Source organism: Sceloporus undulatus, chromosome 7 (assembly GCF_019175285.1).
Source record: "Sceloporus undulatus isolate JIND9_A2432 ecotype Alabama chromosome 7, SceUnd_v1.1, whole genome shotgun sequence".
NCBI lineage: Eukaryota > Metazoa > Chordata > Lepidosauria > Squamata > Phrynosomatidae > Sceloporus > Sceloporus undulatus.
The window spans coordinates 9,770,855-9,793,223 of NC_056528.1; the positions used below are offsets into that span (position 1 = coordinate 9,770,855).

The 22,369-nt window shown below is 46.5% G+C and overlaps 2 protein-coding genes across 2 annotated transcripts; one reads left to right on the forward strand and one right to left on the reverse strand.

Moving 5' to 3' along the window:
• Nucleotides 1–3,920: 3,920 nt before the first annotated feature.
• Nucleotides 3,921–7,229, reverse strand: HES3 (hes family bHLH transcription factor 3). Its single transcript, XM_042478652.1, has 4 exons — nucleotides 7,176–7,229; nucleotides 6,370–6,465; nucleotides 6,058–6,139; nucleotides 3,921–5,671 (listed from the first exon to the last, which is right to left on the reverse strand). The coding sequence occupies exons 1-4, from the start codon at nucleotides 7,227–7,229 to the stop codon at nucleotides 5,250–5,252; spliced, it is 654 nt and encodes a 217-aa protein (XP_042334586.1). The 3' UTR covers nucleotides 3,921–5,249.
• Nucleotides 7,230–16,029: 8,800 nt separating this feature from the next.
• ICMT (isoprenylcysteine carboxyl methyltransferase) lies at nucleotides 16,030–21,656 on the forward strand. The gene is made up of 5 exons (XM_042479793.1): nucleotides 16,030–16,267; nucleotides 17,107–17,195; nucleotides 17,313–17,482; nucleotides 18,061–18,278; nucleotides 18,884–21,656. The coding sequence occupies exons 1-5, from the start codon at nucleotides 16,067–16,069 to the stop codon at nucleotides 19,064–19,066; spliced, it is 861 nt and encodes a 286-aa protein (XP_042335727.1). The 5' UTR covers nucleotides 16,030–16,066; the 3' UTR covers nucleotides 19,067–21,656.
• Nucleotides 21,657–22,369: the final 713 nt, after the last annotated feature.

Consider the following 22,369-nt stretch of genomic DNA (forward strand, 5'->3'; position numbering starts at 1 on the left):
TTTATTTTGGAATGCCTTGGCTTTTGAGAAAGGAAAAACCGGCCCCACATAGGGAGAGAAGGGACCGTTGTGCATGCATGTAATACGGGGTGCGGGATGTGGAGGCGCTAAGGTTTTGTGGGTTTGCACTCAGATTTGTATTGTTTTGAATGGACCACTTTAGTCGATTCATTCCTCTCCCCTTCAATCACCCCCAAACTCTTGGAAAGGAGAAAGAAATTGCAATGGGACGTCTGAGAGGAGAAGCGAAAGACGCACTCCAACGCAGGGAGTAAACATGTGCCCTGCACAGATCCTGATCTTCCCCCTTTTATCAAAGGCATGTGCCCCTCAAAGAGCAAAACATGCTTCTAGTCCTCATGCTAATGCAAAGTACAGTATCATCCCAAATCCACAAAACAGTGATACCTTTCTTGGGCCAACCCAAATGCACATTATCTATGCTGCAAGCTGTCGAAGCAAAGGTGCTGAAAATGATACAGGAGAAAGAAAGGCGGTGTTTAGTAGATTTGGAAGGCAGTCTTCCTTTTTCCCTACGGCATACTAAATTCACCAAACTACAACTCCTAGGACCCCAGCGGACTGAGCTACGGAGGTTCAAGGGGTATCAAAGTGCTGTACGGTGTGAGACCTCAGAGTGGTGTGACTTTTCCCAACTGATTTGGAGTCAGAGCGAAGTCTGAAATGTGGATTTTGGCCACGGAGTGGTTTTATCATGAGTCCAGTAATCTTCATGCTGGGCTGGGCCTTAACATGAGAAAGAGTGAAGCCATTGCTTCAGGCAGCAAATTCAGGGTATTTTCTTCTTCTGTGGTGCGTAGCACTGTTTCAGATGAGCTTTGTTCCAGAGAAGTGTGACGCCTTTCTCTGATGTACAATAACATCCCAAATCCACAAAACAATGATACTTCATCAGTACAACCAAAATGCACAAAATGTGTGGTGCAAGCTTTCAAAGCTCCACTGCCTTTTGGTGTTAAGAATCATACAGGAGAAAATTATCTATCTATCTACCTATCTATCTATCTATCTATCATCTATCTATCTATCAGTTAGTCACAGAATCATAATGGAGAAAAAAAAACACATAAATGTTGCATTTTCTCAAGGTGTTTTTGGTGGTGTTCTTTGGAGGGATAGCTATGCAAGTGGGTCCCTCTCTCCTGGAGAGATAAAATTTGAACTCCATTAGCAATGCAAAAAGCTTCTGAGATCCCAGATTGCTCCATTTGTCTTTCTCTGACGTTTGCATTGATAGCCAATGGGGCAACCATGTGGCCCTCCGCATTGCGCCACTGATCTCTGGACCCATGGCACTTTTGGACCACACCTCATCTTTAGGAACATCATCCCTGTTCCTTGGTCACTCCTTTTCATCCAAACACTTGCAATCCCAGCTCCTTGTAGGAAACTACATCTCTCTCTCTCTCTCTTTGTATATGGATGTTGTGCCTTCTTAAGGGTTTCAGAGCAACAGTGCTGGTCCTTTGCTATGAATAATGGCACATCCAGCCTTGAGATGGAAATGCGATGTGTGTAACCCTTTATTGTACTGTATCTTTTAAACTCTTTCTAGTGTCGCGAGGCAATACTTTTCTGAACTCACCAAGATCGCCGTTATCTTGAAAAACTGGATCCTCCATTTTTACTTACTTGCGGGGACCGGGGTTAATAACAGTAGTAGTAGTAGTAGTAATAATAATAATGGTTTTTAATATCCACCACGAATAAGGCATTCTAGGCAGGCTGTTCCTTTCTCCAGCCAAACCAATACCTTTCTTACGGCGTAATGATGGCGGGTGTTTTTGTTATAATCCTTTGAGAGGTGTTTCCAACAAACTTTCTCCGTGTGGTTTTTTGCATTTATGCTCGCTGTGGGTTTCCTCCAACACAACACTCCCCACCCGAGTCTTAGTCAAGTTTCACACTGTGCAAAACGACAACTTTCTACTATCTGTATGAGTGAATTTCGTCTTAAGACTGGAAAATGTTCGACCCCTTTCCCCAAACTCTTTGTAGTTTGCTCTCTCAGTCTCAATTGCTCTCTTTTTTCTCCCTCGATCGCTCAAGGATTTGTTGGTTTGGTTTCTTTCTGTAAAAGACCAAATTAAAAATGACATCCAAAATCCCTCCAGAAATGTTTCTCCTTCTTTCTCCTTCGTTCCCCTCCCTTTTTGTTTTATAAAGGTGAAAACAGGGGGGGAAATAAGTCTTCACAGCTAATGCAGTCTTGGGGTGCATCTGCATTGTAGAAATAATGCAGTTTGACACTGCTTTAAGTCTGTAGCTCCATTCTACGGAATCCGAGGATTTATAGTTTTCCAAAGTCTTTAGTCTTTTCTGCCAAACTACAAATCCCAATATTCTGTAGGATGGAGCCATAACAGTTAAAGTGGTGTCAAACTGAATTATTTTTTAAGTGGTCCCAAACTTTGGTCCTCCAGACGTTTTGGACTTCAGATCCCAGAACTCTTGGGCTACCTGGCTGGGGATTCTGGGAGCTGAAGTCACCCGGAGGACCAAAGTTTGGAAACCAATGGTCTGGACGGCCCTCGAGTCAGAGCCAGAAAACATTACTTTTCAGTCCACAGCTTCCAAAATCTCCAAGGCCAAAGTGGCTAAGGGGATGTTGGGAGTTGTCATCCCAAAAAATATTCACCAAGCTCTGGTCTAGGGCAAAACCTTGCCGTGGGCCTCAGGCAACAATATGTTTTGATCTTCTCCTGACTAGATGTTTTGCTATGGAAAGATATCTGTGTTTTTGCTTCCTTTGTTTTCACTGACAAAACTGCCTGCGGAGACCGAACAAATGGAGAGCAGATGTTTCCAGATGCAAAATCTGTTATGGAAGGCATTGCAAAATGAGAAAGTAATATTTTTCTTCTTTTGGGGGTGTGTGTAAAGGAGGTGTTTCAGCCATTAGTTCCCCCTCTTTGTCTATAGGTACATTTCAGTGAACAGATACATGGCCTGGGCATGACGCCTTTAACAAAATATTTGGTACCAGAGGCAGAAATAGCATGCAACGAATAGGGAGAGGATCCTGCTTATCCAACCCTGCAAAGAAGGAGAATCCGCCGCCCTCCAAAGCAATCTATTCCACCATCAAGCAAATCTTTTGGTCAAGAAATGATTATTCCTAATGTTTAAGTGGAATCTCTGTTTTTGCAATTCTGGATCCATCGGTTTGTGTCGCTGCAAAAAATGAGCACATTTCATCCTCCAGATATTTAAAGATGGCAATCATGTCACTTCTCAAGTCTTTTCTTCTCCAAGCTAAACACACCCAGCTCCCTCGTTTTTTAATATGGGAATATCTCCACCTCGTGGCTAGGAAATGCAACATCTCCATTCAAGTTGAGAAACATACAAGAGTTGAATGAACCGATGGAGGTGTTGCGTTGTGTTGAACGGAAACGCACCGGTTTTCTCGCATCTAGTTGAAGCAAATATGTTCAATGGACTCCCAACAAATGCAAAAGTAGATTAGTGAGAAAAAGGTATTGATCTGTGAGGATGTTCCTCCTCTAAAAAGACACACAGCAGAAAATCAACCTGGGGACCATTTTCATTGATAGAAGAACCCAACATAACGCCATATTCACCAACATTTTGCAAATGAAAACTTGTGCAACATGTGGCCAAATAAAATTAGCCAAATAACTCCTCTCTCCCCCTTTGGAGTTAATGGGGCACAAAGGACTTTTGCAATTTAAACTCATTTTTGCAGCAACTGGAGGAAACTGAAGCCAAAGCTGGAAGGAGGAGAGACTCAAAACAGGCATGGTTTGCCTATCCTTCTTTCTTAAACTCAGGGTCCTTTCCGGCCATCATTTAATTCTGGATTATTTGGGGCCGCCTTTATCAATTCCTGGATAGCCAACATGATAATGGTAAAACCAGGCCGTTCAGATTAAAAATTTGCAAGTCTTGCAGTTCCAGGATATTTGTATGGGGATGAACAGACTCTTCTGACACTATTTCAAGCTCTTTATTAGAATTATTCATTGACAGATATACATGCATATACATTTCCAAACCCAGACATAGCATTGTCCAGGCACTTCGCCTTAGCTGTATCCCCTAACATTATACATAAGGCATTATTCCATTATGTGGCATATTATAAGACATCTTATATGAAGTTATATAGCCATCACATCATATTCATCAGGACTTTGTCTTTTGATTCAGCTCTTTAATGCTCAGTAATAGGCAATGCAGGTAACAACAATGGCTTCCTAAATCCATGAATATGTAACATTCTCCTTATAGCTTCCAAATCAGCATCCTCTGACCCTACATATCTTTATTCCAAGACAGAGATAACCTCACCTTCGAGCCAGGAAAGGATAGTAATGTTTAATTTCTTAAATATTCAAGGGAATAGGAGCTTGAGATTCCCCCGGCCTCCATTTCATGCACCAGAATACTTTGGCTGCTTTTAATGCTTCTCTGCACTTTAGGGTAGTCTATACCTAACTAAGTGTATTATGCAAATTGCTGCAGCATTTTTTTTTTGTACATTTTCATTCTTTTGCATTGACAGTTAATGGTCTTCACTTTCCTGCACATATTTGCATCAACTCGCCTTCCTTCTGCTGAAAATGCGCAGCCATCTGAATCCGTGCAAAGCAGACAGAATGAGCCACAGTCAATGATGTGCAACCTTATGGATAGTTGCAACTATTCTGGTAAAAACTGCAAAGCCTTTTTTGAAAGGGGAGTTTCAGGTATTTTTAGATTCAGGTGCCACTAAAGACCTGAACTCCTGCTAATGGCATCCGGGTGGATTGCGTTCTAATCGAACTCTATGCAGAATATTTTAGTGGTGTAGACAAGATAAGAGAGCCAGCATGGCAAACTGGTTTGAGCGTTGGACTCCAACTCTGGAGGTTATGGTTTGATTCCCAGCTTGGCCATTAAACCCACTGGGTGGCCATGGGCAAGCCACACTCTCTCAGCCTCAGGGAAAGTCTATGGCAACCCCCCTCTGAACAAACCTTGCTAAGAAAACCCCAGGATACTTTTGTCTTAGTGTGGTCAGAAACTACTCGAAGGCGCACAACGCTCAGAGGAGAGGAGACAAGATTCATGGAGGTGTGGAAAAGGCGCTGCTTGCTGCTTGGCCTCAGGCAGCGCAAAGTCTTGGATGGCATAAAGATATGAGAGCCAAGGAGTGGAAGGCCAAGCATGGAGCGGCAATTGAGGAAGACTGCTGAAATGCATGGCCAGGGTGCATGGTGGTCTCACCAAGGTCTCCACAGACCTGGGTTGCGCTCTGGGGGTCCCTGCCCACTCCTAGCTTGGCTCCAGCCTCTTCCTGGAGCTGGGGGGCTTGCTTCTGCTTGGCAGGCCCCTCTTGGATGGGTCTGGGGGTCACTGGTGGCCTTCCTGCACCCCGGTACCAAGGGGACCTCGTGCACCTTTGGAGACGAACCCATGCGCGGCTCCTGGAGCGCAGCTGGCCTGGCGTTAGTTTCTATGGCACTGAAGCTGCCACCATCACCCCCCGAGGGCAGGAGGATCTGGGCCAGATCATGGAGGAACTGGCAGGACCATCGGTCACCCACACCGAGCCCAGTCGCCTCCGAAGAGCGGAGAAGAAACTGGCGGACCCCTTGGATGCAACTCTGGAACCCGGCTTGGTAGTCCGTGCTTCGTGCTGGCCCTGCAAAAGGAGGAGAGGGTTTGCAAACCCACTGGGTGGCCTTGGGCAAGGCACACTCTCTCAGCCTCAGAGGATGGCCATGGAAAGCCTCCTCTGAAAAATTCTGGCCAAGAAAACCCCACTAAACTCCTTTTTTTGAGGAATGGGGGGAGGTATGATAGAGGGCATTTCATAATGTGGAGTAGATGTTAGAATACCTACCAAAATAATAAGATTATTAAGAGGAAGAAGTGATGTCATGGAGGATGTCAAAGTGTGGTGACATATTAACAGGATGCCAATGTGATGGAAAGAATGAAGAGAAAGAGAAAGAAAGAAAATTAGCAAAACCAGTTTCCAACTTCCTAATTTCTTGAAGCATTTGTTATTTTACTTATTCATTTTACCTGGGGCCGGGTGCTGTAGACTTTTCATGTACTTTACGCTCAGCTCCAGAATATCCGCCTTCTCTAGTTTGCGTTTTCGGATCTGCAGAAAAGCAAAGCAAGACGAGAGATGAGTAAAGTCCTTTGCCAAACCTCAAGCTCCAATCCATTTAGATTGACATTAATGGCCAAAATCCAATGGCCAGTCCCAAGGACACCAGCCCCATTGATTCCTGCATTGAGGGGTGAGTTGGAGTAGATGGCCTTTGAGAGTCCCCTCCAACTTTACAGTTTTATGATTCTCTGAAACAAGGATTTGGGTGAGAGCTTCACCTGATGGGAATAGTGTTTCTCCAGCAGGGCTTTGAGTTGTTCCAGGGAAAGATTGATGCGCGCTCGCCTCTTCTTCTCCATGAGGGGTTTGGAGACCTGAGAAAGTACAAGCAGGAGGACTAAATTTCCTGGAAATGAACCCAAAATTAGCTTCCTCTCTTTCCCAGTCAAGGCTTAGTTCTGGAAGATAGGAGAACGGGTCCCTGAGAACATACAGAGTGCATTTGTATGGTGTGCCTTCAAATCATTTCCAACTTATGGTGACCCTAAGTAGACTCTATCAAGGGTTTTTAGGCCAAATTTGTTCAACTTTTGCTCTGAGACTGTGAGAGACCGTGGCTTGACCAAAAGCTACCCAATAGGTTTCCATGGCCGATCTGGATTTGAACCCTCTCCTGGAGAAGTCCAACACTCAGACCACTAACTCTATCCATGCAAAGTAGAAATGTAGAAGACAACTCTTGGGCAGCATATCAACCCTGGCTTTCTTGTACCCAAGTACAGAATTGCATGATTTACAGTCACCCAAGTACAGAGTGCATTATTTTTTAAATGCACGGTTTTTACAGGTGGCCTCCACATGACCGAAGGGATGCCAATGCTTCCAAATCAGAGCAGCTTTGCAAACCTGCTAGGCGATATGCACAGCCTCTGAGTAGGGAAGGAAAAGGCACTCTGTGCATGCTTGAGGGCGCCTTCGTCTCACCTTCATGCAATCCAGGCCAGACCTCCAGATCTGAAATGAGGGGGAGGAATGAACTAACCCTCTCTTTTAGATCTCCCATCCCAGCTCAGGAGCCACCAACCTTGCGGAAAGAGCTGACTGCCCTCCTCTCTTGGGATCTGTAGTCCGTACCCATCCTCTCTTCTCTGACCCAGCTCTCAAGGTTGGCTGGCATTTTTATTTAGGGGGTCACTTTGCATTTGAATGGCTGCATTACGGTTGGGACACCTCCTTCCAGAGAGGAGGAGGAAGAGGAGGAATCCTTGGCAAATACAGGCACTTGTTTCCCTTAAGGTTCGTAATCCAACGATTGCATGCCTCTTGTGTCTGTATCCAATTGCTTAGTTCCAGTGAGAGGAGGCCCATTGAATCAACAGGGTTTACAAAAGACATTTGCACTCAACCTCTGATTTAACGTCAGGTTCAGGACTGCGCTTTTCTTAGCAAGACCAATTTTGTAAGATCCAAGACCACCAGATAATTTGCAAGGAACCCCTTGACTGTCAGGATATCTTGCATTTTAAAGGCACAAAATATGCGCGCACACACAGTATGTTAACATGATGTCAATATGATGGAAAGAAAGAACATTAGTCGAGTAATTAGAGTTGTCTTAGCATTGCCATAAGTCAGAAATGACTTGAAGGCACAAAACACACAACATATTAACATGATGTCGCTATGATAGAAAGAAAGAAAGAAAGAAAGAAAGAAAGAAAGAAAGAAAGAAAGGGCCATGCCAACTTCTTTCTCCCCTCTTTCTCTAGGGTTGACCTAGATGCTCTCAAGGTGCCCAGTGCTGTTTCGGTCTCTCATTTTCGGAGGGTTCCCCCAAAGTCCATGTGGGAAATGTGTCCTGGGGGGGACTGGGGGGAGTCTGGGGGCGTGGGCCCAATTCTCCTCGCTCAGCCCTGGCCCCACTGAAGCCTATACCTCCCGTGGAGGGGACTCTTTCACGGCTGCCTCCTCCTAGAGAATAGGCGATTCGCTTTGGTGCCGCAGACAAAACCCCCAGATGTTCGCCAGGCCCAGCTTGGCGGTGGGAGCCAGGAGGGGGAAAGTGGCCCGGTTGGGGGGTGAGTGGTGAGGAATGCCAATGAACACTCGCAGCAACACACAAGTGTGTAGGAGAAGAAAAAATGAAGGCATTCCATCGCCTCTACAAACCAGGATCCAAACCCCCCTATTTATGAAATTTTCCTCCAATCCCCAAATGTCCAGCCTCGCAAAGAGAGAGACGCTGACCATCATCCCCACCTAGAACTATTTGCTACCATCGTTCCTTTATTATGGGGGGGGGGGGCGAGGGGTGTTCACAGAAATATGTGATCCTTGGACCACCAATTCCCAGTCTATTGCTGTTGCGTGCCTTGAAGTCATTTCCGAATTATGGAAACTTTAAAGCGAACCTATCTTAGGGTTTTCTTGGCACGTTCCTTCAAAGGGGCCATCCTCTGAAGCTGAGAGAGTGTGGATTGCTCAAAGTCAGCCAGGGAGCTTCCATGGAGGCCAAGAAAACCCTAGCAGAAGCTCACCAGAAGTTGGAACAGACTTGAAGTAGACAGTGTGGTTGGGAAGTCAAAGTGTGGTTGGTTTGTGTGTTGCATAGGAATCTGGGAGTCTGGTGTTCAAATCCCTGCTCGGCCCTGGAAATGCTTAGGCTAGTCACACTCTTTGGAAAATCTCCTTGGAATCAACCTTTCCAAGAAACCCTTCTGACTGCTTTGTCCCAAAGTCATCAGGGTTGACTTGAAGGCATGCAACATGGGACCCAAGATAGTGTTGTAGCTTGAGTGTCGGACTAGGAATTTAGGAAGACAGGGGTTCGAATCCCCTTTCGGCCATGAGAGCCCAATGGGTAAGTCCCACTTTCTCAACCTCAGCAGGCAAACCGCCTTTGAACCTCTCTCTCTCCAACCCCCCCCCCCCCCTTACGATAGCACCATGCTAAGTCAACTTGAAGACACACAACAACCATCTTGAGAACCTTGGGTGCATTTCTGTTGGCTCTCAGGGATGCTGGGGCTCTGCTTCCAGGTTTTTTTTGCTGGATGTGGTGGGGATGATGGGATTCATGCATCTCTCTGGACAAACCCAAGAAACCCCCTGTCCTGTATCCCCTTGCAAAGGGGGGAAATCTGGGTGCATAGAGAGGGATGAAACAACCTTTGCTCCACCAAAGCATCAGTGTGTGTGTATGTTTGGGTTTAGATGAAGCTTGGTTGTGTGTTGTGCCCCCAACTCAGCCAACCACAACACATGCCCTCCCCCCAAAAAAAGCCTGTCTGATACCCCTTTTCACAGAGGATATTAATGTGTTTTTCTTGGGAAGGCTGGCATCTCCCAGCGTGGAAAATTGTGGTCCGCCCTCCTTTCAGCCTAAGGGGCCGAGACCCCCCGTCCCACCTCCCCACAAAACCTGGTTGTGTGTTTGTTGGGGAATTGGGGAGGGGGTCCAACCCTTTCCCTTTCACTCCAGCAACTTTGGAGGGTCTCCTATGTAAAGCAAGTGGGGAGGAGAGGATTTTTGGAGTTGTTTAAAGGCATTCAGGAACCAGAAAAGGCTGGGAAGTTAAACTGGTTTCAGGGCAGAGGGATAGAATTGTGCCCATCGTGACTATATGTAGACACTCCATTCCCAGTTGCTGAACTACTGAGAGAACTGGGGTTGTGAGGAAACCAGTTCAGTGCATGGAATGTATGGTAGCTGTATTGGTCATGTAGCAAAGTACAATAACATCCAAAATCCACAAACAGGGCCACCTTTATGCGGCTGTGACCAAAATGCACAAAATACATGTTGCACGACTTGTTGCATGGATTCCATAGTCAATGCATGGAAGACCTATTGCAACCCATACCCCACATTTCAGGAATTTTACTGGCCCTGCATTACAACTATGGGTATGACAACAGGGCGAGGGACAAAATGAAGGCTTCGTACACTTCCAAAGAAATATTCTGTCCCTAAACAAAATGTCCCTCAAATTTCTAGCATTGCAAAAGACAGAAACCCCGAAAATCCATCACAGTGGAACTCCTCTTGCATTTGTTGTGTTTTCATTCCCTTGGCATCCCTTTGCCTTTTGCCCTTTTCTTTGGGTTCCTGAACTGTATTTCCAAAGGCTTAACTGATGTTTGGAGTTACTGCAAATGCTAAGAATTTGAGGAATGGAGGAAAATTTCCTTCCAGAATCCTTATCTGGGCAGGCAATGCCCTCCTTTCTGCCGCAAGGTACAGCCGAGGAAATGCATGTGCAAGAAAGGGACCCCAAGGTTCATCTAATCCAGCCTCATGCTGCAATGCAGAAAGATACAACCATCCAGAATGATGGTCATCCAGCCAAAGACCTCCAAAGAAACAGAGTCTACCTCCAAGAAAGTCCATATTCCATCATCCAAAGAGGTTTTGCAGTTAAACCAACTCTCCTTAATGTTTCAATGGAATCTCTTTATTTGTAATTTGGATCCATTGGTTCAATTGTGGGTCAATCCAGAGGCCAGGGAACACAGTGGATGGATGAGAGCATCAGAAGTGGATGATGGGATGGAGCATCCTGTGCCAAAAAGTACAGGAGGTTGAAGAAGGGGCTTAGCCGCCCCCTCCCCACCATTGTAAAGGCTATCTCTCTTCTCTGCAGGAGCAATTTGTTAGCTAATGATGGGTTTCCTTCCCATAAAACGCCCCCAGCAGACCCTTCTCCTAGGCTTTCTTCATTCTTCCCTCCCCAAAGGGGGTCTTCGATTAGCAACCCAATAACCCTTGTTATGGTGATCTCCCTCCAAACAGGAGGAGGTCATTAAAGCCCAAAGCCTGGTCATGTATTAACCAGACTATCCTCCCCCAACAAGGGACAGGGCTGCAGGTGTCAGCTACCAGTTGGCCATTCAGAAAGCAAGGGCCCTTAAAATTCAGGACCCGGGGAGGTGCAAAAAAGCTGCCTGTATATATATATGGGAGGGGGCTTTGTTGGACTACAGTGCCCATCGTACTTCCCCGGCCTGTGGAATTTGTTGTTTTTACAAAGCCTTTGGCATTCTCTGCCCAAGAGGGCTGGCACCTCACCAAACTACAAATCCCAAGATTATGCAGCATGGAGCTAAAGCGTTCTTTGGTGATTTTTGTCTGTTGGGTAAAGCGGAAATGCATTTCGTGCAAATCACAGATGCCACTTGGCCAAGCAGAGCTTTCATTTTGGATTGCAGCTCCCATCATCCCCCAGACAGACTACTGGACAATGGAGTCCCCTCGAAATAACTTTCCCAAGGACTTTTGGGGGAGAAAGGGAAGCCCCGGAGTCTCTCCAAAGGCCTGGCAAAGGCCCTCTTCTTTCCGCACGCTTCCCGTCTCCTCTCCAATTTGCTCCCCTGTTATTCGGATTACATGGATGTTTCCCTCCACAGCAGGGACATTTTAATGAGGGGCTCATTGAAAGGCCTTCGGAGGCCTCCTTGTCTCCCCCAAACCCCTCGGCCATCCTGGCCCCTCTTGGGCACATTGGGATTTTTTGAACACTCTGTGTGGTGACCGGTGTTCTCTAAGGCGGTGGAAAATTGACCGAAAAATGGTGCTAATTCGCAATGTTCTGCCTCCGCGGTGGGAATGGCGATCCCCGGAGCTAAGCAGGGTTGTCGCCATTCACACGCCGTCACGCTCGGCAGTGGGAGGCCGCACCGTAGAAAATGGGGGCCTGGGCTTTCCTTTCCAAAGACCCCAGCCCCACACAGAGAAAGAGATTATCCCATCCCTGGCTCTTCCTTCTCCAACGCTGGACACCGCTGTGCCGCAGACTAATGGTTATAAATGATCCCCTTCTGCAAAGTTACCAACGAGGCCTGTGTTTGTCGGCTGCATCCCTTCCAACGTTTTGCAGATGCAAACCTGGACACAAGTGGCCATGCAACATTAATATGTGGCGCAAAATGGCAACGATTATGAATGAGGAAGGAGACACAACCTCGGAAAGGTGGCAGCGGTTTGCTTTTGCCTGAGCCTCTTGGGAAGGGTGGAATCCGGGCCTCTCCTCCCCTTGAACTCATTGAGTGCAAACAATTTTCAGTTCAAAGATATAGCCCTGTTAGTCTGCAAAATCAGTATTGAGAAAGGAATTGACAGCATCAACTTTCATAGGGATGCATTTGGAGACGCATTTAGATCCAAATGCATCTGGTGAAGTAGACTTAAGCCTACGAAAGCTCGTTCTACCAATTCCTTACTTCTTACTTTCATTTTTTTCGGTTCAGTCTGCAGACGACGAAGTAAGCTCAGAGCAAAGGGAGAAAGCAGGAAAGAGAGAGAGAAACTGAGATATTTTAAAAGCAACAGACACACAAAAGCAGCCAAACCAGAGCTATCCGCAAGGCTGAGCAAAATACAGATGTTACTTCTGAGGAAGAAGGTGTGAACTGCAGACTTACAATTATGTCATTGTGTGAAGGACGACTCAGATTCATAGAGTCAAAGAATCATAGAGTTGGAAGAGACCACAAGGGCCATCTAGTCCAACCCTATTCTGCCAATGCAGGAACTCTCCATCAAAGCATCCCCATTGACAGATGGCCATCTAACCTCTGTTTAAAGACCTTCAAGGAAGGAGACTCCACCATAATCTCCATTGAGGGAGTGTGTTCCACTGTCGAACAGCCCTTACTCTCAGGAAGTTCCTCCTAATGTTGAGCTGGAACCTCTTTTCCTGGAGCTTGCATCCATTGCTCCATTGTGTCCTATTCTCTGGAGCAGCAGAAAAGAAGCTTGCTCCCTCCTCAGTATGACCTCCCTTCAAGTATTTAAACAGGGCTATCATATCACCTCTTAACCTTCTCTTCTCCAGGCTAAACATCCCCAGATCCCCAAGTCGTTCCTCCTAAGACATAGTTTCCAGACCCTTCACCATTTTAGTTGCCCTCCCATGGCTCCAGTTTCTCAATATCCTTTTTGAATTGTGGAGCCCAGAACTGGACACAATATTCCAGGTGGGGCCTGACCAGAGCAGAATAAAGTGGGACTATTATTTCCCTTGATCTAGACACTATACTTCTATTGATGCAGCCTAAAATTGTATTGGCCTTGTTAGCTGCCACATTGCACTGTTGACTCATGTTCAACTTGTGGTCTACTTGGACTCCTAGATCCCTTTCACACGAAGAAGTCTCTCATTCAGCCAGGTTGTCCCCCATAATCCTATATCTGTGCATTTTATTTTTCTGCCCTAGTGTGCAAATGATTGAGTCCTTTGGATAAATAATAATAATAATAATAATAATAATAATAATAATTGCTATTATTATTATTATTATTATTATTGCAGCCATGAGCAGATTTTCTCACTTCATTTCGCTGTTTTGACTAATTATAAATTAACCTAATTTCTAGCTATTCCCCTGCATCCATGCCCCAAAAGTAAGCCCAACTCAGTTGACTGTGACCTAAAATAACACCTTTAAAAACCACGAGGAGCAGGTTTGAATCTTATTATTGAACAGCAAATGCAACTTTTATCCAGGGATAGAAATGAATGGATGGATTCATAGGGTATACCTGCTGTATCTGCATAACTGCAAATGTAAAACGTATCCAGGGCTAGGGATGGATAGATAAGAGTATTTCTGTATTTGTATAATAAATTGCATTTGCAAAACAGCAAATGCAGCGTTTATCCCGATAGAGATGGATGGATGGATGGATAGATAGATGGATGGATGGTGTTGTATCTTAGTCTGCTGAGCCCTGACTAAGGAGGCAAATTGTGAACAGATTTGCAAATTGCGGGTGTAAACCTGGAGAAAAGGAGAACTCTGAAAAGCAGCGGTGGTCACGCTTTTGGGGAATTAACTCAAGGAGGGAGCAAAAGGGAACAAATGCTTTTGTTTGAGCCCCTCTCTCTGGCCCTTTTTTGCAAGAAAGAGTGGCTTTCTTTCCTCCTCCTCCTATTCCTCCAAGGAAAGCGTGGTGAATGCCAGCCTCTTGTGTGTGTTGTGTTGCTGTTGTGCGTTGTTTCTCAGGCAGACAATGGTGTCGTGCTTTCCTTGGAAGAATGGCCTTCCCGGGGAGATGGAGGGTTTTCATGTCTCCGAAATGGGCCTCTTCTGGATTGTGGGTTTTTGGAGGGAAGGCCCACACGCTGACGCCGCCACCAAAGTGTGCAAATGCGCGTTTCCAAAGGGTTTCTTGTTGGGTTCCAGGGATGCAACTTGTTGGATCTTCCCTTCCCCTCCTGCAATTGCAATGAACATTGGCATTATTTCTTTGATATATTTCGGTGTTTATTATTATTATTATTATTATTATTATTATTATTATTATTATTTTGAGCAATATCTTTATGGGTTTATCGTGACACACATAGAGGGATTTCAGTCTTCTTTTAAGCCATAACCTCGCAAGCTTGGCACAGTCAATGGTTCAAGAGTCCGGTTATGATTCTGGATGCACCAAGGGCCTTAATATTAATATACAGCCACAGTCATTGCAGCGGTGCCAGTTTCTCGATCCGATCCAGTTTGATAGTTCTGCTCTTCTTCCATCAGCCCAAAGGATGAAGAACCAAGACTATCTATCTATCTATCTATCTATCTATCTATCCATCCATTCATCCCTATCCCTGGATAAAAGTTGCATTTGTCAGGTTCTCAAAAGTCTCTTAAAACTTATGCAGAGAAAAAGCCAAGCTGGAAAAATATAGAGAATGCCTCTTTTTGGTGGATACCTCTCTTTTAGGAAAGGGTTGCAAACACTGTACGCATTTTGACAATGTCTAAAGTAGGTCCAAAAAGAAAGGCTGGAAGGAAGAGGGACCCACCTCTCCGTTTGGGGGGCTTCTTAAGGCCCAGCCTTTATGGTCCTTGTCCCACAAAGTCTTAGGAAGCTATTCCCAAGTAATGCACAGCTTCTGTGTCGATTCCTGACAGACCCAACAATGCAAAACCTGGGGCTTATGCGGTTTAAAAGCAGTGCCTTATGCGCAATAAGGTGACAGGGGAAAGCACCCTTGTCATGCATTAAATCCTCCAGCCATTACTAGAAAGGCCCTTAAAAGCAGCATATTCCCTGTTAGAGATGCCCTTTTGTGGGCTCAGGGCTGGCAGGAAAGTGCCTCCAAGGGGCAAGTCCTTCCTGAAGACATCCTTAGCTAGAAATCCCAATGAAACCAGAATGTTTTGTTAGAGATGGCCTTCATGGGATGAGCGAGGGCCAGGAACGCAGTCATTGCAGTTGTTGACATGGGAAGGTTCCTTTTGCAGCCATTCTTAACTGGAAATCCCAATGCAAGCAGACTCTTCCCTTAGAGATGCCCTTCCTGGGTTCAGAGCAGTCCTTGTGGTTGTTTCTATGGGCACGTTCCTTCTGCAGCCATGCTTAGCAAGAGGAAAGGCATCCTTGTGTGGAACTCATGGCCCTGGAGACGCCTGGACTTGTCTTCTGCAGCCATTCTTGACTACAATGGCAGGTAAAAAGATGCCTTTCGTGAGTCGAGCGGAGGCCAGGAACACTGCAGTCCTTCTAGTGCCTTCTATGAGCAAGTTCTTCCCAAAGCCATTCTCAATGAGAAGGACCCTTAAAAGCAGACTGTTTCTCATGGGCTGAGGCCTTCCTTCCTCCTCTTTCTCTGCAGCCCAGAGGCCTTGGGGATTTAGAGCATTCATTGCCTCCTGCTTTTCTTTGGTGCCCAGCTCCAGGGCCTTCCATTTTCCATGCCAATAAAAATTACAAAGGGCAGAATGGAGTTCTGGCAGTTAAAGCAGTTCCAAAGTGGATTAATGCTGCAGTGTGGATGATAGTGTTTGCATTTTGTAGGGATTCCACTCAACAGCCTCCCCAACAGAACCCGGAAACTGTGTGCCCGCGCGTGGCTCTATATTTCTTTCTTCCTATCTCTGCACTGCGCTCTTCTCTCGCGAGATTTGGCCCTCTCTCGCGGGAAGGAGTCGAGGAAGCAGAGCGTAGTCTCGCGAGAGTTGGTGGTCCGGGCCACCATGGCGGCCGGGCGGCGGGGAGGCCGCGGCCGGGCGGAGGCCCGCACCAGCCTGACGGCCTTCGTGCTGGGGGGCTCCGTGGCCGCCGTGCCGCTGCTGGGCTTCCAGGGCCGGGCCGCGCTGGCGCTCCACGCAGCCGGAGCCAACGCCGCCCTCCTCTTGGCCTGGGGGCGGGGCCCCGGAGGAGGGGGCATGTACCAGGTACGAAGCCACGCCCCTCCGCGAACCAGGCTCCGCCCATTCAGTCCATATCTCATGTGGCGGAGGGGCGTGGTCTCCCGCAAGCCACGCCCCTGATTCATGTTCTGCAGCAGCAGCCACAGCTGAGAAGGGCTGCTCTCGGGGATGATGGACTCTGCAGTCCATGAAAGTAACTTTTTAAAGGGGGGATTTGGGGCTTCAGGAACAGAACCCTGAGTGGGGGACCCTTTATGCATGTGCAGAGCTTGGGAAATACATTTTGGGGAGCTCTTGGGGCTCTCCCTTTCACTGGCCTGGTGGATTATGGGAGCTGCAGACCATGAAAGTAACTTCTCCTTCCTCCAGGCTGCTTCTTCTGACCTGAGCAAAGAGCCTCTGAGCATGTGTAGAGTTCCCCTGGAAAATTCTTGGGGTTCCCAAGGGGGGGCTCACTGCTGGATTCTGGGAAATCCCAGGCTGGCCAGGGGAACTCTGCACGTGCTCAGAGGCTCTTCATGAAAGTGACTACTCCCTTCTCTTGATGCCTCTGAGCATGCGCAGAGCTCCCAGTGCACCCACCGGCCATCCTGGCTGAAGGATGCGAGGGATTTTCGACCCCAGAGTAACTTTTATTCCAGGGCTGGACTTGCCCAGCCATTGGCCAGGCTGGCTGGGGGATCATGGGACCTATGATCCAGAAGAAGCCTCAGGACAGTGGTCTCAAACAGATGCTTTCCCAGCCTCTTGGAAGAGCTTGAGCATACATACCGAGTGTGTGTGTGTGTATATATATATATATATATATATTCATATGTATATACACACACAACATATATATGCTTTCCTCTTTTGCCTTCCAGATCGCCATCAGGGCTTGTTTCCTGGGCTTCGCCTTCGGCTGCGGTTTGTTGCTCAGCTTTGGGCAATCGACCTGGAAGCATTTCGGATGGTAAGAGAGAGGAGCTTCCAAATATTTAAACAGGGCTACCATGTCTCCTCTTAACTGTCTTTTCTCCAGGCTAAAGCTCCCCAGCAGCTCATAGGGCTTTGCTTTGTCTCTTGGCAGGTATATGTGCTCCTTGTCCCTCTTCCATTATTCGGAGTACTTAGTGACCGCCGTGAACAACCCCAGAAGCCTCTCGCTGGACTCCTTCCTGCTCAACCACAGCTTTGAGTACAACGTGGCTGCTATCTCTTCCTGGTTGGAGTTTACGGTGGAGAAATTCATTTTCCCAGGTCAGTGGCTTATACATGTATGTACTTACTTGTGAGGAAGAGAAGCGTAAGGCTAGGGATGGAAGAGAGAGTTCTGTTGGAGATGGGTCTCCATTGACCTTGATCCAAGTGCCCTGTATGTCCAGCAATCGGGATTTGATTGTTTTGTGGGGTTTTTGGTCTATGTGGAAGGGTTTATTCCTGACGTTTCGCCTGCATCTATGGCTGACATCTTCAGAGGTGAAAGCCTTTGACTTCATTGGATTTGATTTCATGGCCAAAGGGGTAAGTCTAGGCAGAATTTTTGTAGGGGCCCCAGTTCTACCATTGAACATCCCATCAATGAAAAGGCTATGATGCTTCTTTGCTGCATCATTTGCTACCAATAAAGCTTATGCTGAAGCAGGAACATGTGTCATTGTTCAGTGTCAAAAGAACCCTTGGAGAGGCCTGGAACTAAAGCCATGTTGTCCGAATCAGTGCAATTGGGAATGTGTGGCGTTCCAAAGGCATCTGTGCACCTGTTCCCTTCCCTTCCCAAATTGATGAGGGATGGAAAAAAGAAGGCACGAAGTGCTCATTGCTTGTTCGTTCCACAGAAATGAAGCAGATCACTTGGCTGAGTTCGGCCGGGCTGCTGATGGTGGTCTTTGGGGAGGGTCTGCGGAAGGCAGCGATGCTCACCGCCGGCTCCAACTTCAACCACATCGTCCAGAATGAGAAGTCGGAGACCCACACACTGGTGACCAGAGGCGTCTATGGGTGGTTCCGTCACCCGTCGTACGTCGGATGGTTTTACTGGAGCATTGGGACCCAGGTACTGTGGAACTGGATGCTTTAAAATGTTTGGAGCTTTGGGCTATGTCTGAATATTGCATGGAGTATTGAGAGAATTGGCATTTGTTAAATTTTTCTCTATCTTCAGTTTTGTTCCACCCAGAGATGTTCTGAACTCTCTAGAATACAATATTCTGCTTTACTTGCTTTTACTGTTGTATGGATGTGTTAAAGAGTTGAGTCATACTGTCTTAGAGAAAGGCAGCGGCAAACCTTGTCTGAAAAGATCTGGCCAAGGAAACGCAACGATAAGGTCACCATAAGATTCTGCTTGAAGGCACATAATGGGTGGGTGCAAAAGATTTGGAGAGTCAGTGCAGTGCAGGGGTTTGAACATCGGACAGACATTGGGAGACCGGAATTTGAATTCCTGCTCAGCCATAGAAACCCACTGGGTGACCCTAACAAAACCATGATCCCTCTGCTACAGAGGAAGGCAGTGATGGCAAACCTCCTCTGTGGAAATCATGCGAAGAAAATCCTAGGATCTCTGAGCAGAGGCTGCCATGGGAAAAACTGGTGCTCCTAAAACTCCCTGACACAAGTTAATGGACTCTTTCCCCTTTCTTCTTCTTCTTCTTCCAGGTATTGTTATGCAATCCGATCTGCGCGGTGGGCTATACTCTGGCATCTTGGCGCTTTTTCCGAGAGCGGATCGAAGAAGAGGAGATGACGCTGATCCATTTCTTTGGGGAAGAGTACCTGGCCTATAAGAGGAGGGTGCCCACAGGACTGCCGTTCATCTCTGGGGTCAGAGTGGAACTATGAGAGCCTGGCACGCTCTTCTGAGCAGGGCAGCATGGGAGATCCTGGCTCCGGGCGCCGTTTGGACTGGTCTATGCAGAGTCGTGGTGCCGTGTGCTGCACCGGTACAGTAGTGGTCAGTTTTAATCCGTAGCAGAGAATTCTCTGGAGGCTTGCAAGGGCTAGGCAGCAGCTCGAGATCCCAGCTGGCTCTTGTTGAAAACCAGAAGCTCTGCCTTGGTGGAAGCAGGGGAGAAGGGCTGGATGATGGGAGCTGCACTCCATTAGGGCTGAGATACATACCTATACAATACATAGCTGGCCTGGCTCTTGCAGCTCTGATGGATTGAAAGGGGCTGCTCCAGAACAGGCTTGCGCCGCTTCAGGTCGCCACTGTCTTCCCCCGCAACGAAGCGGCTTGGATGCAAACGCACTCCCCAAAAGAATCCTTTTTGATCTTTTCTTTCTTTGAAGCAAACACAGCCAGTTTTAACTTCTCTGGCCACTTTCTCCAAGTCCTTTGGGTGCAAAGCATTCTCCCAAGGCTGAGGGCTGGAGGGGAGCGACTTCTTTTAAAATGCATGAAAGTTTTGAGCACCAAGAAAAGAAAGAATGAATGAATGTTCATCACTGATATTGGCAGCACAAGCAAAAGAACTTCCTTCCAGCAAGAGGGAGAATTTTAGAACCTCTTTTTTCTAAACTACATAAAGCTGGGCTTGTGTGAAACTGCACTCATGAGCTGAAATGTAAGTCTTTAGTTAAATGTCACATCCACCAAACTTTTTTTTAAATTCGTTTTTGCTATCCTGTTCCTTGATCTCAGCCTCATTAATTCATCCCACATAACGACCCTTCCCTAGCCAACCTTAAATTCTGCATTTTAATTTAAGGCCAATATCTTGTTTCTGTACATTGCAAGCAGAGAGTTCTCTTTGATTTTTGCACACTCCTGTTATGGCTAAAAGGTGGACCAGCACAACTTGGGCAAGATTTCTTTAGCAGAAGGGTAGGAAACCTTTGACTTTTTTAGATACTTTGGGACTCAATTCCCATCAGCTTTGCTGCGCATGGCCAGTTCTAAAAGGGAGTTTGGGAGTTGTAGTCCAAAATATCAAGAAGGGCTAAAGATTATCAACAATGACTTATAGATCTAAACAGATCCCCTCCCCTTTCTTTTAGATGTCACGATGTGCACATTTTCCTTCATGTCTGTATACCAAAGATAATCTCACCACATTCTCATTCGAGTGATCTGGTTTTTAGATGCTTGCTGAGCATGGCCAAGTTGGAGCAGAAGCTGGTCTGATAGAAAAGGGCCCGTTTGGGGGAAGATTGCAGTTGAACATAACTCTGTGCTCCTTAAATTTTACAGCAGCAAGACTGAACATCACATTAAAGCACAAAACTCAGATCAGGTTTTGTGAATCAAAACCGCCGTGCTTCATTTTCTTGGGGTTTTTTTTCCTTCTCAGGTTTATTATTTCTCTTAGTTATTATCCTGTGCCATCTAGAATGTCAGTTAAAAATGTTTCTTGGTGAGGAACGTGGAGCCACTTGGAGGCTAGGCTTGAGTGCACTTTTTTATCATTATCAATAAAAAGAGCAAAATACCCATGTAATAGTGTACGCTCATTCTCTCTCACTCACACTCACAAAGCTGGGCTATAAATCTGTGTATTACACAGTTTGCTTAGTTCCTCCCATTTTGCTGCAGTGCTGCAGGTCTCACCTTTTGTGAAATTTCTCTGACAAAGAAGCAGTGGAGCCGACAGATCCAGCCCTTGCTATTTCATTACGCTGGATAGATAACACGAGAGGTGCCCTGACCTTAATTCTTTATAATCTAATGCAAAGCTGGGTTAATTTTAGCAGGATAACCAGGGAACAGGTGGAGGTGGGGAGGACGCACAGGACCTGTGCAAATCAGTTTCTTGGCAGCTCTCCGAAGCAGGGAGCTTCCTTTGAGAAGCTCTGTGTGGCTGAAAGACCCTCCAAGCCGGGCCTTGGGTGTCCAGGGACATTTCGGGTCCCTGTTTCAGCTTGAACTGCAGGGAGACTTCCACTAAAACACATCCTCTGATGAATTGGAGCATTGCTACGTCTCTAGCCCTGCATTGTCTCCTTTGATAGGATGGTGATGCTTGAGGGCTCGGATAGGCAGAAAAAGGAGGCCTTTTTGATTCAGGTTGTCTGGTAATTTCCTTTCTGTACAGGGAGCACCAGAAGTCAAGGCCGTGGGGGGAACCGTCGGGTCTTCCCTGTTGAAAAGCCACCTGGCATTTACTCTCATCTCCAGAATTGTCTTTGCAGCCTCGGTTGATGGGGGAACCTTTAATACGCTTGTCCTGGAAATCCCACTTAACTTCAGCTAGTGAATGGTAACCCCTGTGATTGCAGACAAGGTGGGCAACTGGGGAAGGCCCCTTTCCCAAGAATCTTTGGAGGATCATACCCACCATTTGCACCCCAACACACAAAAATATCCAGGGGCAGCTGTGTTGGCCGTTTAACAAATGCTAACAAAAACCCATCAGTGAGACCTTTATTGGCCAACCGAAATGCACAGTATACTTGCCGCAAGCTTTCGAAGCTCCATGGGCTTCTCCATCAGCAGGCAAGAGGTTACAAACCAAACAGGAGGGTGGAACAAAAACAACTGGAGATGTTAGTCAGATGCCTGCTTGTTGTTTTAGTCCTTAGTAAAGATGTTATGATGGGGAGGATATCATGGGGCAATAGGGAGATTTTCAGGGGAAAAGTCCATTTGCATCTCAACAGGGACCCCTCTTTTGCAACCCACACAAACATACTATTTGATCGCCCCTCTCTTGCACTCCTTAAAAATGAGATGGTCCAGGATTTTTTTCTTTTAAAGGAAAAAATGTATGCATATTGCCTCAGTTTGTATGGACTTTACGGTCGTAATTTTAAGGCAAAATTCAACTCTTGGTTTTGTATGAGGCAAGTTCTTAATCTGGAGGAGATCAGAAGGTTCCTTCTGGAGGTTGTGGGGAGGCATTTGGGTTTCTTACCTCAAGAGCTGAGAAATGGGTTTGTTCATTGGTTTGTTCGCCCATCCTTTTGGGTGCTCTGCTGAGAACAACTCGGTGGAGGAGTGGTTCTGTTTTATTTTTTAAAGACGGATTTTAAAAATATATCTTTTGGACTTTTTATTTAATCTCTGCCAACTGTTGGTGATACTTTCCCGCTCCCTTTTTCAAATAAAAAAGGTACATGTCTCAATCAAACTATGGTTAGGAGTGGTAATATCCTTTCTGTACAATCTTAGAATCGTAGAGTTGGAAGGGACTGCAAGGGCCATCC

What these genes read in the sequence shown, in the direction of transcription:
- HES3 (XM_042478652.1), bottom strand. Translation starts at nt 7,229, where the DNA reads ATGGGTACGGACTACAGATCCCAAGAGAGGAGGGCAGTCAGCTCTTTC. An exon ending in AGAAACACTATTCCCATCAG is followed by an intron (nt 6,140 to 6,369) that starts GTGAAGCTCTCA and finishes GCTTTTCTGCAG; the next exon opens with ATCCGAAAACGCAAACTAGA. An exon ending in TCTACAGCACCCGGCCCCAG is followed by an intron (nt 5,672 to 6,057) that starts GTAAAATGAATA and finishes CTCCTTTTGCAG; the next exon opens with GGCCAGCACGAAGCACGGAC.
- ICMT (XM_042479793.1), top strand. Translation starts at nt 16,067, where the DNA reads ATGGCGGCCGGGCGGCGGGGAGGCCGCGGCCGGGCGGAGGCCCGCACC. An exon ending in GAGGAGGGGGCATGTACCAG is followed by an intron (nt 16,268 to 17,106) that starts GTACGAAGCCAC and finishes TTTGCCTTCCAG; the next exon opens with ATCGCCATCAGGGCTTGTTT. An exon ending in GGAGAAATTCATTTTCCCAG is followed by an intron (nt 17,483 to 18,060) that starts GTCAGTGGCTTA and finishes TTCGTTCCACAG; the next exon opens with AAATGAAGCAGATCACTTGG.